Source organism: Ascidiella aspersa, chromosome 7 (genome assembly GCF_963924565.1).
Source record: "Ascidiella aspersa chromosome 7, kaAscAspe10.2, whole genome shotgun sequence".
Classification (NCBI taxonomy): domain Eukaryota; kingdom Metazoa; phylum Chordata; class Ascidiacea; order Phlebobranchia; family Ascidiidae; genus Ascidiella; species Ascidiella aspersa.
The window spans coordinates 25,061,523-25,084,251 of record NC_139453.1 but is presented as its reverse complement, the minus strand read 5'-3'; the positions used below and the strand labels follow the sequence as shown (position 1 = coordinate 25,084,251).

At 39.5% G+C, this 22,729-nt stretch overlaps 1 protein-coding gene across 2 annotated transcripts in view; it reads right to left on the bottom strand.

Moving 5' to 3' along the window:
• LOC146138627 (uncharacterized) overlaps positions 1–22,729 on the bottom strand; it is a 49,197-nt gene that overhangs the window by 13,118 nt on the left and 13,350 nt on the right. Inside the window, exons 4-12 of one of the 2 annotated variants that reach the window (XM_083393434.1) lie at positions 22,268–22,331; positions 21,697–21,723; positions 20,868–21,024; positions 20,217–20,424; positions 19,086–19,273; positions 17,993–18,179; positions 16,702–16,933; positions 15,383–15,532; positions 12,804–12,964 (exon numbers count right to left, since the gene is read on the bottom strand). In XM_083393434.1, coding sequence (XP_083249560.1) covers positions 12,804–12,964; positions 15,383–15,532; positions 16,702–16,933; positions 17,993–18,179; positions 19,086–19,273; positions 20,217–20,424; positions 20,868–21,024; positions 21,697–21,723; positions 22,268–22,331 — 1,374 coding nt within the window. The remainder of the gene's footprint in view (positions 1–12,803; positions 12,965–15,382; positions 15,533–16,701; positions 16,934–17,992; positions 18,180–19,085; positions 19,274–20,216; positions 20,425–20,867; positions 21,025–21,696; positions 21,724–22,267; positions 22,332–22,729) is intronic. The other variant, XM_083393435.1, reaches the window with a different exon arrangement.

Sequence of the window (22,729 nt, the reverse complement as noted above, 5' to 3'; positions counted from 1 at the left end):
ATTTGTACGTCAATGACATGGCTTAAAGTTGACTTGTACTATAATAAAGACTAAAATGGAACTTGACTTGAGCAATCGATCACTTGACTGAGACTTTTGTACAACACTGTTTAATACTATTCTAGAGACGCATTGTGATCTCATCAAAAATAAATGCAAAGTGTCGGAGATTACTCATCCTAAACCAACGTTAAATGCCTGTGAGAGGCTGAGAACAACCAAGGTCCCTTTTATAGTAAACAGATCTACTAGAAATACTCATCCACTCGAGCTTGGTCATTTCAGGTTAAAGGACACTGTTTTCCCGACCCGTTAATACTTCTATATGTTTCTGGCACTTTTTAACGTTTAATAGTATGATAATTTTGATACTTTAGCAGTTAACGCAAATGCGTCTTTCAAAATTTGTTACAAGCATATAGATTTAATAATGATCCTTATCTTAAGGAATGTAAAATCATAAATGCGACTTTATTGACTACCCGGCAACGCAAAGAACATTTGACCTTGGCACGAAACTATTTGACCTTGACCGCGTGGCGAATGGCTTCAGACACAAAACATGCGCAATCAAGGTTTCCAATCGCAACTGTTGCAATCTCAGCGAGCGATCGGGCACCGGGTCTCCGCAAGATGTACACGTGGTGCCGCCAAAGATCGTATCTGCCTGTCTTGGCATCGCTAGGAGTCTGTGGGACGTTTCAATCAAGGGAGGGGAGGTTTAAACATTTTTTCGATAACCCATTTATACCACACGTTAAAGGAGGAAAGTTTTTTAATTTTTTTTTTTCTAGTTTTAGAGCAAATGGGTCCTGTATTTTTTTGACAACTGCCAATAGTCTAAAGCGCTATTTAAAACCGCACTTTTCAGTTGTTTGGTATTTCCTGGCAAATTGAAGCACCCTAAAATCTATCCCCTCCTTTTTTCGATTACCTTTTAAGAAACAGTCAATAGTAAAATATGGCTGTTCTTCGCCAAACCAGTATGGCAGGTCACCACTCCATGTCCCGCGAACATACATACGAGTTTCCACAAGTAGACAGTAGAAACAGGGCGTTCCAATGCGCGAGCAAAACACAGGCCAGAAGGATTGAACAGGGCGTCGACGGTTTGCGTTTAATTAAGCGCGCTGTTTGTTTGTCGTGCCTTGCCTTGGCCTGTCTTTGTTTTTTGTGTTTTGTAGATTGGCCGCCGCTAATTCGGGCCTCTAATCCGATGGATGCAGCTCTCGTCGCGTCGAACACCATGTTTAGAAAACAAGGCTTGACTGAAACAGGAATGAGGCACTACAACCCCGCGTGTATGCTGCTCGGGGCAACAATTTACATTTGGTTGCACTGTTTACGACGTTTGGATTGTTTATCCATTTTAAACGCGCAACTTATTTGTTTTTTAGCAAAGTTGTACAACCCATAAGCCATTAGAGAGTTAGACGCGTCATGCAAACTAGTACTCACTATTCCGGTGTGGTGTTTTTGGATTAATATTTTATGCAAAGTTGCCTGTTAGTAACCTTGTAGTTAAATGAGAGCATTCCTAATATTACAATATTTTACATAGCCTTTTCTGAATTGGTGAAAAATATCCTTGAGATTTAATGTGCACTTCACACCGCGTGACATGTATTGCCAGCACTAAACCAAAGCGTACACAAATCAGTGGAAAATTTTGACGGCCGAGTTTCGGCATAGACACAAAATATACAAAACAGCAAATTGGCGCATTGATGTATTTTACTGATATTAAGTCAGACGATCATCCCAATGCGAGGTTTGTCCTCATTTGCATCAAACTGTGGGTCGCGATTTCTCTTTATGAGGCGTGATAAAACCTTGACCTAAAACGTGAATAATACAAACCCAAAACCAACATATACTTTATACACACACCAATAAAAAACAGCCCGGGATGCACTGCCAAAATGAAAAAAGATCAACTTTGAAGCACAAACGAAACCAGGTTGAAAAAGGTCTGTGGTTTTGAAGTCCCCATGAAAACCAATCCGATTTTTTTCAATATCGGCATAGGTCCACGGTATAAGTAGAGTGTTATCGTGGCCCGTGCATGGAGCCAATCAGCTAAGCGACACAACGGAATGCATTTATCGCGACACGCGATCTGCGCCTGCGCGACAGGCGTTTTGCTCTTTTTCCTATAGGGTAAGTTTTAACGTCTTGGAATAGAAAAGCTTGGCTAAGTTCTTCCAAACCGGAGTGTCGCTTCTAAAGCTTCAGGTTGCAGCGAGATACTGTGAGTTCTTTGGAAGTTGATTTTCCCTGTTGGTAAGATCCGTAAAACAATTGTGCGATTGAAAAAGCCTGCAATTTTAAAGAGTTAAAACACTTTTAACTTTAAACACTTTTATCAATTTTAAAACACATTTCGTTTTGACAAATTTACAGATGTTGTTTTTAGGGGGAATTGTGTTTTGAACAGAAGGGTTCACGAGATAAGAACCTTTTAAAGCTTAGTGTCAACATTTGGACGCTATTAGGGCCGTAATAAAGTGGCCCAGAGGGCTAAGAAGTGCTCCGAAATCGGTCGCTTTTAGAGAAAATAGGACGTTTCACCATTTGGTGAGCTTAAACTTGTCAAGACAAAATCTCAGGTTTAATGTCCACCGTTGAGTGGAGGGACTTTCCCCAATCGTGTCGCACGTGACGCGCGTCACACGGACCGTGACGTTTCTTACGTCACAGTTGACTCGAAGCTTTGCCGGAACTATAGGGCGCTGTGTACGTTTGGATCGAAGCCACATTCGTAACTTGCTATTATCCGCTGTCATAGCAGCGGATCAGTTTATCTTCACTTTGTGTTTCAAGTACCAGATAACAGAGCTTCCGATAATATCGGACCGGAGCCGATACCCGATGCCAAACTGTTACATATGTAGCGATACGATACTATAGGGTGGTATCGGCTCCGATCTGATAGCCAGTTGTATATTTCAGCCGTGGTTTGAGATCAGCGCTTTCTCTACAAACGTTAATTTTCCCCAAAAATTTAGGAATCAAAGTTGGATTTAGGCTTCGTATAAATCAAGCGTATTTTAGCTTAATAATCGAGAATGATACTTTGCGCAGGGGGCATTAACGTATGCATCAGGGGACATTAGCGTATGCATGTTTTGGTCTTCCACGTTTTACAAACAATATATAGTTACGAGGTAGTTTCGTAAGCGTTGGGAATAGGTAATTTATCCCAAAATATCGGGTTTGGGAATCCGAATGAAAAGTATCGGACATCCGTCTATAAGGCTACTATTGACGAACACGATATTGTGTGCAATAACGGGACTCCAGCCATAAGACCAAGATAAGAACAACACCAATGTCAGAATAAAACACAATTCGGAATAAGACCAAAATAGCACTAATACCTATGGTATTAGTACCGTCTAAATCGTAATAAGTCCTAAATCCGTCGGAATAAGACCTAAAAGGTCAAAATCAGGCCTAAACAACACTTTAACTAACCCCAAACCCCACCCCTAAGTACATCACTAACTCCCCTAAAAGTTTCAACACTAACCCATTTTCTAACCCCACCCATTACCCACCAATAACCCCAAACAGGACAAAAAATCCGGTGCTGAAACAGCGGCGCCCTGACGGCGCCGGTCAGACTAGGGCGTCCAAACGTAGTCACCAAAACGGCCGATGCCAGACCGATGGCCCCCGATCGTCCCATACCCTCTACTTACAGGTTCGGGCGTTATTCTGGCCATTTAGGCCTTCTTTCGATGAATTTAGGCCTTATTCCGATGAACTTAAGTCTTATTCCGATGAAATTAGAACTTATTCCGATGAATTTAGGCCTTATTCCGTTGAATTTAGGCCTTATTCCGATGAATTTAGAACTTATTCCAAAGAATTTAGGCCTTATGCCGTTGAATTTAGGCCTTATTCCGATGAATTTAGAACTAATTCCGATGAATTTAGAACTAATTCTGATGAATTTAGGCCTTATTCCGACAGATTTAGGTCTTAGTCAGACGATTTTGATCGTATGCTGTACTGGATATTACTGCGTATTTGGCTTTATTATGTCGTTTGTCTTAATACTATGGTTTTATAGTTTTTTGGGCTTTATGTATTGTTGCTTTTTAGGTCTTATTGTGTGTTCCCCAATAACGTTCAACAAACGAACCTTTTACGATCTTATCGTATCCAGGGTCCCGTCACACGCAATTCCTTCGCTTGTGCGCAACAGGAAACAAAACAGATTTGGACGAGGAGCGAGTAAAATTACGCGCCGAGTTGTTTAAGGCTGTACTGAAAAAACAGCTTGATGAGCATTCAAAAGCCAACGCAGCTTTGCGATTGCCCACATGCGCAAACGGAAACAAGGCAACGGGATCGCGAAATCTTAACGAGATCGGCGTTTCATATCAGCGAGGCTTGACATGCGAGAAAGAACGACTGAATTGAGTAACATTCGTCGCTGAAAGTCAAACAGCGAATTGGCAGCTCACATATGGACGGTTCAAAGTGCGGGCTGCTTTAATTTTAGACGCAGTTTTTCTGCTAGCATTACTTCAAACACAGATGTAGAAAAATGGAAACGCCCTGCACACAAATATTTAGGCGTCGGGCGCTAATCCAGATGACGAAATACCTTTAGTAAACGCCTTCCTTTAACCTAAATTGATTAACTGTGGTATTTATATTTGTAACGGACATCTACTAACAAAAAAGCGACAGAAAACGCGATTGAATACTACTTTATTTAGGAGACTGACAACCTAAGGGATTTAAATGCAATAACTGTTTTGGGCCTTTGCGGCAAACGATTTTCAAACTATACCTTTCTGTTAACGATCCGTAAAGTTTATCAGCAACTCCGGTTCAGCGCAATTTAGCTGTTGGCCCAGGGCATTGCAAATATAAACACGTAAAAGCCTTTGTGAAACGCAAAAAATGCGACGTGGTACCGAGTTCCACAAGCGTATACGCTTCTATTTGTAAACAGATCGCATCAGGTAAACCTCACAACGCACCCAACATAAAAGTTCAGCTGTTGTACGCATGTAATGTATGCAGGAGCACGTTGCATTTATTGTTGAACGAGTTTTACAAGTTTTAACCGACATATATTGTGAATTATCAGCGTGACATTTGAGTTTTGAAGTTGTTTGTAAGAGATTGTGTAACGGGAATTACTTCGGGTATAAATTTTGCTTCCTGATACAAACTACGTTTAACCATTCAAAATTTAGCCATCTACTACTAAAAATAATAATCTTTTTGGTAATTTTGCTTAACCCCTTGTATTGCAAGTCTCCACAAGAATAACTTTTCTAAATTTTAATTAGCACTTAAACATGACAATATTCTGCGTTTCAATTAATTACGAATAATCAATTTGACTCCCTTTAACTGCCTAATTTACAAATTTTTTTAAGGCCGTATATTTTTAAATTATTTTTATTACAAAATCATTCGTATTTTTGTTTTAAAGTTATCACTGTAAAAAAATAAAACATTAGCAATTCGAGGAAAATTTTTAAAGAAATGCATGCAAGATATACAAATATATAACATTTCTCCCAATGGGTAAGTGAACAAAAGTAAAGGAACCTTTGAAAAACTGGGGTCTGCGCGACATCTTTTGCGTACATCAAATGACAGATGCATGCAGCATTGTGTGAATATAGGTTAATGTTAGTTTAATTATTGTAACGTCTATTAGATTTTCCTTGTTTAAAAGGGTCGTCTTAGTTATAAAAAAACAAAACGGTCCGCCGGGTAAAAGTTCAAGTACCAAAGGTGTATAGGTTAATAAACTGCAACTATATCCCTCAACATTTTCTCGAAAAGGCGTTTAATTTTACAACGCGGTTTTACTACAGGATGAGGATCCTCATAGCTTGCAGTTTATCGGAATGTCTATAGAAGGCTTAAATCGCAAAAAAAATCGGTGGCAATATTGACAAACGACTTAGCGAATTAATCAGAATCAGCAGCCACAAGCAACTTATAGGAAAAACACAGTAAACCGAGGCGTATATTGCACTTTGAACCAACAACGGCACATAGGCGGTAACGCTTCTACCATACGCACTAAAGCCTTGTCACGACGGCGCGACACTAATCCGCTGCGTCGCGGTCGCTTATGACGTCATAGTCGCCGCTGCGACGATACGGTTTCAGGTCGGTTCGAGGTTGCCAGGTCGGCGCCGGAACTGTGTTGTTGAACGAAAAAGTAAGTTTTTAAGTCTTTGCTCTGATCTTTTGGCGATTTAATGTGCGACGATGGTCGGGACTGCAATTTACGCTAATAACACGGCCGCGGTGCTAGATTTGCAGTAAACATACATCCAAATTTGGTGACGCCTTTTACGCCGCTTGTTGTATTAATGCAACCGATATAACATTTCGATAATTAAAATCTTGGCTTTTTTCAATAATTGGATTATATAGGTGTGTAATGCCAAATTATTTCGTGCGCTTTATTTAACTGCTAGAGGGCAATTCCTTAGTTTGAGCAGTGGCTGAAAGGTGCACTTATTGAAACTGAAAACCAACTAAGATTATAGGCTTGCTCCTATAAAACTTGTGATGTCACTTAGTATGGCAGGCCGAAATATAAATTTCCTTAAACGTAAACTAACATCTAGTCTTGTATGTTGGGGGTCGGTTAAATTTTAAGCGTCACAATAGTTTGCAAAGTGAATGGGCAAATGAAATTTTCCGCTTCAAGCCTTGAATGACGTTTATCTTTTTCACGATGGAAACACAAGACGATTTATCGTAAATCGTGTACGATGGTCTTAAGATCGTTTTACAACAGGTGCTCTGGCAAATAAACTGTAACTTCTATTGCAATTTATCAAACAACCGCATATCCCTTTACCCGCTAATGCGTAATCGATAAGACACACGGCCAGGTGTTTATTCCCTATCTAAGCATTTCAAAGGTTTAATTCTGCAAGAATATTACCAATTGGCTTAAGTAATGGAAATTCAATCGCACTTCCTCGCGAAAGAGCAAACATTTCAAGGTAGTCAGAACAGTGTAACGTTAGAGCTGTTTCATCTAAATGTTAGTCTTACCATTCCTTCAGTTATGGTTGAGATGAAACAATGCAAAATACAAAATATATTAACTTATTTAATTTGTACAAGACTTAATACATGTACAGTATCGGCCCCATAACAACCCGGATATTTCACTCCAAAATATGGAGTCAAGAGTGGATTATATGTCTTATGGGTTATTCATTTTATGCCTATTTAGGATCTCCATCTGCTAACGTGTAAGTAAATCTTTGTCCACCGTTTTCCCTTTGAAATACAACTGTTTCCATTTTCCAACGCTTTGTTTAAGCGATTATTCATTCGAAAGCTGCTTTTTCCAATTTCATAAAGTTTGTCAGGCGTACAACAGTAAACAAAACGATGAGCCAGCTTCTGCCAAGTTTAGGTTGCAACTCTAGAAGTCTATGTGGGATGGACTAAAAAAAAACAGAAAGAAAACCACGCAATTTAATATCGGCCGTTTGTTTACTGCTCGAAAGACCCTAGCCGTAAAGTAAAAAACAAGGATATCGCGTCCCATTGCCTACGCATATTACGCTCGCACGCTATACCCTTTTCGAAGCGCGCGCCTGCCACGAGTTGGCCGTTGCGTCAGAAAAGATTAGGCGTGGCGAAAGGTGAACGCGAGTCACCAAGAGATTGTGTGCAACTTGTGCGGCTTCTGTTCGATTATCGCGGTCCTTGGGACAGCTGTGGCCGCCCGCAGCAGCAGAATGCGAAAGTTTAATTGTGGTTTGATGCTGCAATCGCTCTCACGAAAGCATCGCTTTGAAATTGGGCCGCTTACGTAAACTGGACGGGCTTAAGGAACAAAACGACCAATGTGGTCGTTAGTGGGAGCTGGAGAGTCAAAGTAAGGATATGATCAACAGCTTAAAGTTATGTGGGCTGGCCTTTAGCCTAACCTGTCGTTTTTTGATAGGGGCTGTTTATTTTCGTACATCTATCTATTTTTATTATGTTTGCGCTATAATCATGCTAAAGAATGGAGAGCTTACGACAGGCCTGTCCAACGCAAACAGTGCCGCAACAGTGAAACATTTTGTTAAACCATTGTAACGCGTATACAATGCCATGTGGTCTCTTCGTTTACTGAGAAAAAGGTAGGAAAGTACCATTGTCCTACTGTAGAGATCAAGCAGTAAACACAAGAAAGTCCGTATTTTTAACGATGTTATAGCAGATATCGTGCAATACACGAAAATGTGCATTAATTTATAAAAATCAAAATACTAAACCAACAAACTCTCTTACATCGTGGCCGCACTAAAAGGCGGGGTCGTATGCGGTTCAGGCCTAGTTTTCAAAAACCATTGTCCGGCCACTAAATAATGTGCACCTGGAAACAACCCAAAGGCGGTCAAACAAAGACTTGTTTATTGTTTATGGACGACGCGGATCCAAGAGCTGGGCGTCGCCGTAAAGGCACGACTTCTTCGGACCAACACAACCAAACCGCCTTAGACCGCCTTGAACCGGTCTTTGCGTCGCTGCGTTTGTAGCTGTTTTGAACTCGGCCTGGCTCAACAATCGATCGGCGGCGCTTGACGGAATTTTGAAGGTAAACAATGCTGCGGATGGGACAGAAAACCAGTTTTAACCGGTTCGAACTTACTTAACGACAGGGAAAACACAGGCTGCTATCAATATGATGTTGTGTATTCTGCATGTGTATTGGGTTGAAACTGACTCTAACCATAAGTTGCAATGGAGTAATAGCCAGGCAGACAGAAAGCAGAAAACCAAAAGCGCCAAAAACCGAGAGTTGTACAGAAGACCATTAAATTCAACAAAATATGTCAATCAATCGCAAAAGCAAATCAAAAAAATTGAAAGAACAACAACATTAAAAATCCCAGAGCTTGGGTTAACCAACTTCCTTCTTGTTCAGCCACAATTACAATTAGTCGCATTTTCTTCTAATCGTCGAATTAGAAAACTAGATTTTTCAAAATTCTGCGTATGTAACCTTTAACACAGCGGTCAATTCACACTTCACAGGCCTTGAATCGCTTCTTGAATTATTTGGATTGGTTTAGGACTTCTAGCATCAAGTATATGTTGATATTTTATTCACTCATCACTATAAAATGTATAATACCAATTTTAAAGAGTATACTAAGAACCGGGTTGCAAGCAAGACTTCATGCCGAACAAGTGCAATTTTGCGGTACTTTTTCAAGGCCTGAACCGGTTTGCACCTGCAAGGGGTTGTTCAGACTGGATCGATCGCAATCAAGCAACCGCCAAACGTGTGCAAAACACATTTTCGCCACAATTTGTACACTGAGTGTCGATCACATATAACAGAGTACAGTTTGCAGCGAAATGTTGTGGTCTTTACGGTATGTGTTTTTTCTTTCTATCGCCATTAAAAAAAAAACAGTCGATTCCCGCCTTTTATGTTTTTCGTAAATATTCAGCTTGTTGAAGAGTGTGGCATTTAAGCCCCGCAAACCATTTAATCTTGTAACAACTATTCCGCGCTATAAGATAGAGTAATTGAGAAAAAATCCAGCGATCATTAAATGTCCAATAAAAAGTGAAAGCCTTCAGCCAAGAATTAAATTTCTATCTCAAACGATGATTCTATCTCAAACGATGCCCAAAACAAAGTAACACGAACTTTAAAAAATTGCGAAGCGTATACTGCATGTTTGTCCGACAACGACCTGAAGCACAGAATTTTTGTCCAGATTTTGTTGTATGTTGTCCAAAGATCGGCATTTAAAACTGTAAATAAAACAGAAGAGTGCTACGTGCGCTAATCACGTCTGTGGGCGACCAAGGTCGTTAAGGCCTGTCAATAAAGCATGACAGCCCGAGTGGCAAATCGCCTTTCACCTTGACCAGGCGGATTTGCATGGATGGCCGCAGCCGGACCGCGGAATAATTAAATCGGATTAAGAGCGTAGGAGAAGATCTACACGCTCGCCGGTGGTGAAATTGCGAGGTTGGACTTGACAGCCTACGGTCGGTATGTGGTTGTAGTATTGCAATTTGAAGTAGCTTTTCCGGCGTTGGTGGTTGAGCGACATTTATTGCAATTTTTTGTTAAAGCTTAATTTTGTTCGGAACATTGTTATTTAGCTGAAATCCAGTGGAAAAAAGCATGAATAATATTGTGATGTAAGGAATCGGGATATTTAATGAAATTAGAGATCCACAAACTATTTTTGCAGTTTGAAAAGATTTCACCAGCACAAAGTATGTTATGTTGTGTACTTTAAAGTTTAACCTCTATAAAAAAAGAGAACAAATTAAAAAATGATACAGCATAAGGTAAATTGAAATAAAAAACAGGCCGAGACAAGTAACTAAAAATCAACCCAAGTCTTAACAAAACAGAAGAAACTTTAGCTGAAAAGAAAATTCCGATTTACACTTAGATCAAAATAAAAACCATTTTGAAACAAAAGAATGGCCTCTAAAACACAATAAAAGATACCCACGCATATATGTGTTCAACAACTGTTATCTAGCCCTTCTGAATCTGCTTTTTGACCAAAGATTACGGCGGCTTACGTATCATTAGTACACCGAAAGCCATCGCAAACTCACCCATTCTGATTACTCTAACATACATACAAGATCGGAATCTGTGTAAGGCTTGGAATCGCTGCCGGTCTCATATTTAGTTTGGCTCTCTAGCTTTACACTTTCTCCCAATTCCACTTCCGGATCGCGCGTCGTGTCCAAACGACGTCACAAAGCCGATGGACAGCGCTGCGCATTGTGACGTCACAATCTTGGGGTGTCCAGAACCGACACGGCCAAGTTCAAATCGATCAAATCGATTTTACGCGAGGAGGCAGAGGTTGTGACGCTATTAAATCAAAGTTTTTTTCGCGCTTTTGGTTTGGCAAAACAAACTGGGAAGGTTGAACATTGGATTAGTGAATTATCTTAAAATTTAAGTGGATTTAAGGTGGGTGGCCTGTTTTTACTAGTCTTAGGCGCATGTCCGCAAAACTGTAGGGTTTGAAACCTTCACGATTTTATGTTTCTAAAAGATTACTAAAGGTCTTTAAACTTGTTAAGTAATAAGTTAGCCTACCTTATTTTTTACCTTATTTTTTATGTCACGCTTGGGTGAATGGTCAGCAAATCTAATAAATATATCTTAAAGGTTTGTTTTTTGTCTTTACTAAGGAGCGCCGAAGTTATTTAAAATGATTTGTGTATAAACAACTGCTTTTTCAACATGGCCACGAATTGAGGGTATGATGCACAATAGGTTGTAAATGTAACATTAGTTTGTTTCTAGTATTAAACACAGTTTTAACACATCTACTATTAACATGCGGCAACCTAGGCATTTTTAAGGTAATAACAAATAATTTTGAGTGATACCTCTGTTGGATTACCTTGTATTTTTTTATCGTATTTTAGTTTTTTTCCCAGATCGACAGGATGAAACTTTCCAACGTTGGGTTGCTTACCTAAACCTATTAAAGGTAAAGCTTTTTTAAACTAATGAGTTTAAAGTTATGTACTTTGAGTGGTCTGCCGTTAAACAGTTTGGGTGGTGAAAACCTCCACACCATTTTTCCTCATATGCCCCGCAAAACAATAAGCCGCGAGCATACCTATGTCACTCTTCTAACCTGACACCTAAAGCAAAAACAGGGGAATATGGCGAGCTGAAAAACGGCTGATGTGCTTAGCGACCGCGACTGGACGACAATAAACACACAGGCCATTCCGCGCGAGAGTGGATAATCACGCGTTTTATCGCGATCGATACATTTCGCCTCGGGAGGGAACGCTTCCTTCTATAGCCGAGCGTGTTTGCGGCTCGTGCGAGACGGAACAGCTTTGGATTCGCCGCTCACCTTTTTCGCTTGGAACTAACGGAACGACGCTTTGGAGTAAGGTTAAGTCTTTGGGACAAAAAACGGCCCCGGAAGTAGCCTAGAATTAGCGGAAATTCAAACATCACTCAAGGAGCACATCCTTGCAATAGGGGAGTAATGCGAGCACTGTTAGCCATTATCCAGACCCGCCATATGCATAGTTCTCCACGTAGGGTGAGAAGGGCAGGCCTTGGCCAAATTTGATTATACATCTCCCCCTTTTTCTCCTTGTTCGCCTTTTTTATTTTTCGCACACTAAATAAAATAAAACCACAAGAGCAATGACGAGCCCAAAGCCAAGGGGGTTAGCAAATTACTAATCCCACCAAACCTGAAGTTTCTGAACCCTTTAAGAAGACAAAAAACAGTCTGAAAGTAACACAACGTTGAGTAAAAATTAAACGAGAACAAGTTGGTTTTATTTGGAAATATGTTACAAAATAGTAGTTTAGGTGTTGCTGTTCAGCTTTGGAAGTATTTTACCACAAGCCGAATTTATTTCATATAAGACAATTGGCGTCAAGATTTATGTCTGAGCAAAACATCAATCGGTTTCATCGAGTTTTAACTTTACACAAAACATGCATTTACTGGCGACTAAAAAAAGCCATTTATACGAGTCTAATAATTTATTTCTTAACTATAATATAGAGAGTGATTTGACGTCGAAATTTTTTTTTTATAATTTAAATTGACTTGTTTTCTGAAGAAATACATTTACTGAAGCTAACTTAAAACGAATAATATTCAGCACTAAAAATTAATTGACCAGAAAAGGTGCGAAAACTCATAGTTAAAACAAGGCTAGCCACTGTAAACACTGTGCACTGCTTAAATAGAATCAAGACCTCTCCACCAGGGCTCAATCCCAAGCAAAAAAAATTAAAATTACAAGCGCGCACATACCTTGCTTTTCGATGTCGTTCCGTTGCAGTTCCCACTTGGTTCCGAACACAGGCCCGTTCTGTGCCATTTCCCGCTGAGCGTGGTCGTTCTGGATAACTTGTGGCGTCGAGTAGGTCCCGCTTCGCAGAGGAACAAACTTGGAAAACTTCAGGTTGCGCGCCCTGCCGATAAAAAGACTCGTTTCAAGGTTGGAGTTCAGGATGTCCATATTACAAAGGATGGTCGGGTGTCGATCCAGTAATGTGTGCTTTTCAGCCATCGTTTGCTATCCAACCAAACGTTTTCCGTTATTTAAAATATTTTTTTTTACCAAATAGTGACTTATCAGTCGAAGGAAACTCAGTTTTTCAACACCCAAAAAAGTGTGTTCCTACAATTTAAAAAACAACTTTGTATGCTGTGAGTGGTCACATTATTGACGTCAGTTGGTTGCTCATCGGACCTCAGTACTTTTTGCTGAAATATTGGATGTCGAACTAGAAATAAAAAACGAAGGATCGGAATCCCAGAGGCACGTCGTGAATTCTACTCCTAATCAACGGTGAGGATCAGGCCGCACATCATCGTTTTTTAAGTTTATTTTTCATGGGGGCTTTGCTCTAATTTTTTTAAATCCGAATTTCCACACCGACAATATTGGCGTTCTGTTTTTATTTTGGCTATTTGCATATTTTAAAGATGACAAGTAGGCGTTCTTCTCAAAGATCCGGACAAAAGTCGGCATTGGGTTATAGGCAATATTGCTAATCGCGAGTATAGCTGTCGGATCTTGGGTTGTAATTACGCCGACCAAATCCGCTAAGGCCGGGCGTATAATTGCAGCATCCGTTGGTCTACTACAAGTTCTCCGCCAGTCAAAAACACAAGTAAAATTTGCCGACAAGGATTAAATAAAAGTATGCAACGGCGAAACGTGGTAATTACTAGGTTGTGGGCGGATTTTGAGCAATATCCATCGCCAAAAGTCAGTCAAAACCTGTCATACGTCGCATTAGCGTATATAACGAAAGTGGATTTATTGGTCAGGCTGTTTTTTTTTCTTATTTGTTGCACACAAATTTGATCTGCTTAAGTAATCTTACCGCTTGAATGCCACGGCGTTGCCAAACAGACCCGCCCAAATTGAATATTTGACTTGGATAAGAAACGGATTTGCAGGATTACATCATGTAAACTGAAAATTTCCAAGATTTTCAATAAAACTCAAGTGTCAAACTTTCAGCAAACCGGGCAATTAACCAGAAATACATCAAGCCCAGCAGGCACGTTTGACAGTTTGGTTGTTGGAACAATCTTTCGTGAAAGTTTGGCATCTTTAAGTATCCCTGGCATTACACTGCGGTATTTCACTCTACATGCCGGCGACATTTTACAGTTTAGCGCAGACACTTGTGTCTTTTGCACGGCGTCGACGAGGTTGATAGGTCAGCCGGTAAAGCATGCGCAACTGTCGTGTGATAAAGCCAGTAGTCGTGAAGCCTATAGTCGTCAAATCGGTTTCAGACATTTGCTTGACATTTCTATAGGCTTTTATGGGCCCTTTGCGGTTCTTCGGAAAAAAGAGTAGCCAATAGCCCGTTTTACGTGGTAAAAATGGTTTGTGGTGTGGTATTAAGCTTTGGCGTGTTCTCAAAGCGATCTGTAAAATTTAAATTCTATTCGCACGCGACTGGTTTAAACCATCTCAAGTTTTCCATAAATCGTAGCAAAGTTTTCAAAAACTTATTCCCTACAAATAGTAAGTATTAAAAGCGGTATAAGTGCGATCATCATTATTTTCTGCCTTTGTGGTACTTCAATGCCAAAAAACGGCTTGTTTCCAAAATAACATGAACAACGTGAGTGTGGAAAGCCGTAGGAAGGTGGAACGTCGTGGGCAATAAAGCGATTAAAAAGAAGGTAAAAAATTTTCCACGAACAACACCGAACGAGAACAATCCTAACTACAGCTTGAGAGCAACAAAACAAGAAATTTATCTTTTAAACAAAGAATCTGTTGAACTTCCATAAGATCGATATTCGTCAGAGTATTTCACTTGAAAATCTGATCAAAATCTGTCCCTTTGGACAAATTTTAAACAATTTTTATCTGGTTGTTAGTAACTATTTAATTAGTTAGAGTTATGCATTGAACCTATATACCAATAGGTACGTATGTCATCAAGGTTTTCTATAAAAAAGTTCATTGACGAAAAGCTATCGGAATAAATGTAAAAAATATGTAAAAAATTTAATGACTTCACTTCCATATTTGATGCATTTTAGGAAACATATTCTAATTTTTTGCTTCAACTTTATTTAGTATTTGAAGCCATCGCATTTCGGTTCAAAATTTTAAAATCCAATAAAACACAAACTTAAGAAGAGTAAAATAAGAAATTATATTTTACTGTTCGGTGTTTTCATCAATATGTTCTGAGTTTTTCCATTGACTTCTAGCTAAACACAAACTAAACAATCAGAAACTTGCACCTGGCGACGTCATACTCAAATAAAAAAAACTGAAAAAAAATTACATTAAACTTTCCTAACAATTTTCCACTTTAAAATTTTTCCATTTTCCGCCAAAATGAACCCACCTCTTTTTGGTGGTCCGATATCTCCACACGAAGAGGAAGGCCGCACAAACGAACAGCGCCACCATTGGGACGCCAACAGCTATTCCGACCACCAGGCGGCGCTCCGTGCATCCGGTTCCGTTGCGCAAACCGTCGCCGAAGTAATTGGGCCTGGAACACAGCACAACACTTTTAAACTTTGAAAACTAACACGGGGAGTCTGATGCACGGCGTGGATGTTACAATGACTAAAACCACAAAAGCATAGATAGAACTAAATGGTTGAAAAATGGCCGCTTTCTGACCTCCACAATGACATTTTCTAACGGCTCTCAATGTTTGGTTTAATGTAATAAATGTCATATGATCAAGCAAAATTTTGGAATTGATAAAATAGTCATGTATTTTGATATACCAAAGTTAATACTGTTAACCAGCGTTGATTGCAGTGTATTATCGCAAGTAATTGTGTGTGCTTGAGCCCACGCCATCGCATATCTAAACTGAAATTATATAAAAATATAAACATAAACTTAAATATAAAATTATAAACAAAATACTAACTGCAATACAGTATAATCATCATACTCAAGTTATTACCGAGAAAAATCACAACAAGCTACACAGCTAATTAGTTTTCCTACTTCACAGAAGAACTCTCAAATCGTTACCTTGATTTATAGCGGGGGTTCTTAAACTTTTTTAACGCAGACCCCTGAAAACTTTTGGCTCGCGTGAACCAGTTTCGACATGGATTTTTAGGATGTGACGTAATAAATAGCTGTCACAAAACAAGTAGAATTAAGAAACCTGCTGTTTGTGTTTCAACAAATGTGAAACTGAAATAAAGTTTAAATCCTAGGGGAAGGTGTTCTTTTAAAAACCCAATTTCATATTTCAAATTATATATTGGGATTTCAATTGGGCCTTCATCCCAAACCCCCGAGGGGTCCACGGACACCAGTTGAATAACCCTTGATATATAGCAACGACACCGCGATCCAGTGTTGTAATGTTGACCTGTTGAAGTTTTGTGGTATATTTAGTTGAGTTATCGCTTATAACCGAAAGAGTTTACCAATTGTAATAGTTTAACGTTTAATGACAAGGATTATCTACTTGGAATTGACTTGTTATTTATAGACTTGACTTGGACATACGATCTTTTACAAAGGCTCAGAGTTAAGTTTCGTAACAAATGACTTGACTGGGACTTGAGACATTACAAAATGACTGGTTAACAACACTGCCTCGATCTATGGCACAACAACGTCATTGGCGTAAATACAATATTTAAACCAACGTAAAATAAAACAAAAACCATAATAATCCAAGCCTACCCGCATTGGCACGACACGCCCAAGCTAGGCGGCGGTTCGTCTACGCAGGTGGCAGCGTCCGAGCAAGAGTCCATGTCGAGACAGGCGTCCAAGTCCTGGCACCCCGTACCGTTAAGTCGCAGGCTGACCCCGTCTCCTGTGTACCCCGGCTTGCAGGTGCAGTTGGCGAACACGGCCAGGTCCAGACAGTCGGCGTCCTGCGAGCAGTAGCCCAGCTCGCAAGCGTTCACATCTGAAAAACGGTAGGCGGGATATGTTTTCTTTTTTTGGTCGTTTGTTTCCGAGACCGAGCGTTACTTTTGAAACCCCCTCTGTTTTCGTAGTGGTTCTTATACATAAAAGACAGATTTTTTACAATCGTAGTTCAGTTAGCCTTTCTTACAAATCCCCCAGCAGTCCAGCCTGAGCCATTCACTAAGTCATAAAAAAAAAATTATAACAGCGATATCGCTTTATTGTGATATTGGGCAGTACTCAAGCCAACCTATTGAACCTTTGAGTTCATCGAAATTCACCAGGTAAATAAAAACAAGTATACGTTTCTTAGAAACAATATTATTTTCCCGGAATCTGTTTACCGTAAAGAGTACAAATCTCCGCAAAAAACATAATCTGACAAGAGGGCTTGGCAAAGCGTAAACATTTGCTCTGTTGCCAAAGTCGCGCCCAGATCAGTTGAAAAGAAAAAATCTAAAAGGTTACTTTTCAGTTGTAAACCAAAACCCAAGCCACGCTATTTAGATTTCTGCTTTTCAAAAACGTAATTTCCCTAAGAATATCTTGCTGTGTGTTGACTGTAATAAACAAAATAGAACGAGTGCTTATGGCGCTTTAAATACTATTCCCTCAATGATCCCAAAAACGGTAAGAAAGGCACTGGTCAACATAAACAAACCCAGGTTTGATTATTAACACACGGCCGTTCCCGATATTATATTCGGAAAGCTTTATACTCAAAAATATTCGGAAGCATTATACTAAACGTATCTGTTATTCTAGAAAAGTAAAACGACCTTCGGAAAATCGGTCGGAAAAATTATATTCATTAGGTACCGGTAAACTTTTCTATTCAATAATTTACAAGCCTTCTTTATAAGTTCTCCTCAATAGTGTTTGCTTTCTGAACGAAGTCTAAGCTGTGCAATCTGTGCAACCAAACGCGAAATGAAAACCTAAATTTCATGCCTAAATCGTGCCGGTTGTTTTTCACGTTAGGCCCAAAACCACTTTTCACACGAAAATAAAAAAGTACCATACCAACAGCAGCCAAACGCAACCCATGTCGACTTACCAGCGCTGACAAAGGACACGGTTCCACCAGCTCCATGATAGTTACAAGTATCCCACACTTGGCACGAATCGCCTGTCCTGTCCACGTAAGGGGTCAATAGGATCTCGTAGGCGGTGTTCGGCTCCAGTCCGTTCAACGTCCAGTTGTAGAAAGGATTCAATTTTTCCTCTGCTTCTGTCTTGCCTTTCTGCCAAAGGGTCACTCAAACGTTTTCATGATAGTTCAGTAAGCCCTATGCCTTTTAAGCGCATGTACAGCCGGCACAATTGCGCACAAAGCAATTTTTGGTCTTATTTGGCGAAGACTAACTTTTCGCCCATCAAACGATCGCTTAAATCACATAGTAAGTTAGGGTCGTTTTGATAAGTTATATGTTGTTTGGTATATTTTTTTCTTGACGGTCGTCAAAGCAACAAAACCTTACAGAACTCATAGTTCAAACAATATCTAAAGCAGGCCAATTTGTGTCGGCGTTTTAAAAGCGTGTTTCTAATTTTAAAGTTAAAAAGAAGGTTTTACATTAGTAAAGACCACTTTTTCGCATCTGCATATAAACAAACACCTGGAAGGATATGGCAACCCGTACAAAGAATAAGTCCCTTTAACCTATGTACTTCTATGAGGGATTTACACGCAACGCAGCGCCTCATGCAACGTTAATATGGCCTGTTGTGGCATTAGAACTGACGACCAAAGCTATGACACAGCCTTACCTAATGCCTTACTATAGGTCTTAACAGTGTAGTAATGACTTACTGTAAGTTTGTTTTCAATGACTTGACTTGACTTAAGTCTTTTAGACAAATGACTTGACTTGACATGAGTCTTTTAGACAAATGACTTGTTTTAAAATGTTCTAATTTTTACACATAAAACAATTTTGCGAGTTTAGCCAATTTCAATAGTTTGACGTGTAATTTTTATGACAAGGACTTGACGTGGTATTGACTTGCTTTAATTGCGACTTGGTCGCCAAATGACTTGTTTACAATACTGGGTCTTAATAATAACACTCCGGTCACCGAACAAGTCCATATTATTACCGTTGTGAACATTATTCACCTTCTATATAAATTTCAAGCAAACCACTTACCACGGACAGTGGCAAAACGACCCCAGGCGTCCTGGGCAGCAGTCGGACCATGTATCGCAATACCCTGCGGCCGGCCAGCACGTCGTGGGGCGACTTCCAGCGGACCACCACGTTGGCCCGGTTGGTGGTCAGATCGGGCGTCAAGTCTTCGACGGACAGATCGACCGGCGAACTTGAAGCTTCACGTTCTGAACGAGTAGTTAACAGTGAACGGATCTTAAGTGTAAAGGCCCGTTTACACTACAGCTGCACTGAGCTGCGCTGGGCGTAATTTGCATTTAAATTCTATTGTGGCGAGCGTTTCACGCTTTGCTAAACTCAAGCCCCGTGCAGCAGCTGCAGCTAGCTTAAAGTTACGCTTTGCTAAACAGCCCCGTGCAGCTGAAAAAAATACGCTTTGGAGCGATTTTCACGCTTTGCTAAACTCAAGCCCAGTGCAGCTATAGAAAAACATTACGTTTTGTCGCGATTTTTACGCCCAGCGCAGCTTAGTGCAGCTGTAGTGAAAACAATTCCACGCCCAGTGCAGCTCAGCTCCGCTCAGTGCAGCTGTAGTGTAAACGGGCATACAACTCAATAATCTGGTTGTCTAAAGTCTGCCTATAGTTCTACTCGCAGAGTCACACGACGTTAGCGTTGGCAACGTCAAATCCAAATGTTAACCAACAAACCGAGCATAATTACGTTTTACTGGACGCTATAAGCAAGTCAATGAACTTTAGGATATTTTATTTGGCCTTAAATAGCTGTTCGTAGCAAACCTATGACAGACGGTTACTGGCTCGAATCTTTTTTTTATATATTACTCCCTTAAAAAAATTGTTCGATTAAGTTCGATTAAAATTTACCCTAAACCCTAATTCGTTTAAATACGTTGGTTGTCAACATTTTTGTTATAGTTTTTTTTTTAGGAAATTTACACCTGCCCCTTGGAACAGTTTGATTGCCAGAAATAAGATATAATTAAAATCATAAAAAAAAATATATTTCTGTCAAAAATCACTAATAAATCATTCAGGGTTGCACTTAACAATAAGCTTGTGGCTGGCAAATTTAGAAAGGAATATATAACCCGAACTCCCCTTTTGGTTTGACTTACAACCTGTCTTGTGGGATTCAAAATAAACTTACCGCTCATGTCCTGCGTGGATCGACAAAAATCGTACGCCCTTCCCCTGTCGACTCCCTGTTCCTCTATGAGGTGGTGGGCGCAGTAGAGGTAGACCTTATCGTCGCCTCCACCGTAGCTGACCTTGCTGGTACGAAAACCCTGGTATGGAAGCACCTCGAACGAGTAGGTGCGGCCAAAGCTAATCGGAAGGGTAATGTTGCGTTCGTCCTGCGAAGTAAATAGGGGGCACCCAATTAGACCTATACAAGGCAACAATATCTAAAGGAGGATTATCTATAATATAATATAGTATTAGTATAGATTAAACTTTATTTCATCAGAAACATTGTTCAGCAGGTTAAACAAATAAACATTAGTAAAATACAACGCACCCATAGACAAATCTTAAGGGGGGGATAATCGGTTAAGTTGGTCTATATATATAATCATATATAATCAAAGCTCAATTAAGTGCAAAAATACTACAAATCCCAAAACGTAACACATTATTTCCAATTACCATGTTCTAACACGCTATATGACTTCTAAAAGTTACAATTTCAACACAAAGGTAGGTGGAAACAATCTTGCTTTACATTCTATTTCCACAAACGCAATTATTGAAAATAGGGCGTCGGAATAGGTGTTAAAACTCCTGCACGGCCGCGTACCTTGTTCAAAACCTGGAAGTTTGTTCCTAGTCTGTTGCATAGGCCCGTGCCAACGGAACAGGGTTGACCCAGCATGTGCTTGCACGGGAAAGCGCATTTCACTGAGCTGCCGTTGGCCGCCGTCACGTAAATATTAGAACCAATATGTTTCTGGCACCTGAAACGTGTTGAAAGAAAGATGCGGTAGTAAAGCGGTCAAAGTAAGGGGTGGAAAAATAAAAACTCGGCGTTTTTTCTCCAGTTGCGAGGGTTTCGATATTTCTGTTAAAGATGTAGTTATACGCGCGCTGTTGTTTGTATGCGTTATCGTTTCTGCTATTTAACCTGCTATTTAATTACTGCGGCTTATATCCCATGTGAATATGAAACACGCTATACAAAAATTATATTTTTAGCCAAAAAAAAGCATTAATAAAAAATATGGATTTGCAGTAATTATAAATGTTTACTTGTATATATTAATAAAGGTAATAAATCGTAGCATTGTCATTTTTAGTAAATACAACGATAAGACGTAAAAAATAAAATACGTCAGAAAACAGATATACTTTTATTTCTTTTTATAGGTTAACATAAGCGGTTCTCATCCCATACACAAACTATTTGCAATAGCTTTGGCATTCAGCGATAATTGAAAAACAAATATCTATAGGCAATGTTAAAAAATACCATTTGAATCAAGCAACATGCAGTATACGGTAACAAAACAAAACGATAGCAAAATCTAAAAGTTGTAGTCCATGGTCTAAAACAGGCAAAAATGTTTTCTTAAGCTAAACATAACGAATGAGATGGATGAATAACAAAATCAATATTCTTGCAAATTTACCAGGATAAGCTCAGCAATAGTTTTGGTCTGTAGAAGTTTAATGGTTAAAATACTGAATTAGTTGCACAAAAGTTATATACATTAGATGTCGAAACATCCATACACACAAGGTGTACAATCTGTTATCAAGTCCTTCTAAAGTCGTACTGGCCAAGGATAACGTCACACATTATATGAGCAAGATGCCTTCGGAAAAGCCGGAAGACCGACTGATTTCGTTGAGCACATGTCCATTACAATTTGTCACATTTATCAAATATAAAAACATTTAAAGTTGTTATACAATTCCAATCTAGGATCATAAAAGGAGACAAAAAAACCCTTAAACATAACAAATACCTATATACGCTCTAAAAGCAACAGTTTAAATCCTTGTTTTGTTCCCACCCGCAATTACAGTCTTAGCTCCTTTCGGTATCTAAATTTAGTTCGGGCGAGATAATCACAACAAAGCGACGTTAATCATTGCCTGGGAACCTTGAGTCAGATTTTGAGAAGTGGAGCCCGCTGTTGGCATTTATGCAAAAGTGTCTATATTTAACACCCAAACATCGACACATTTTCCACTTACCTCAGTAACGCAAAATCAACGCGAGGACTGCTGGGCAAAGGAACCAAGCTAGAGGGAAAATCTTCTGTGTAAAAATACAAAAAAAATATCAAAAAAAAAGGACAAATGGCAATTAAACGAACTTAAACTAATGTTGTTTCCAGGATTTTTTTGTTTGCTTAACTGCAGCACGAGAATGACGGTTGTAAGTTGTGTCATTAAGCGCCTTTATTAGTACAAGCACGGCAGCAATTTTTGATACTATCGGATAGGAATCGATACCGGATATCATGCCACAGTATATTCTTCATATCGCTGGACGTAAATATGGAGCTAATCCATTTTTTATAATTAAAATTAAACATTATTTGCGAGACCACAATCCGGTCGGTCAAACGAATTTGTTTTTAATTGGAGTAAATGAAAAATTTGATAATGGATTTCAAACCGAGTAGATCGACATCATCTTGATTAAGACGTTTC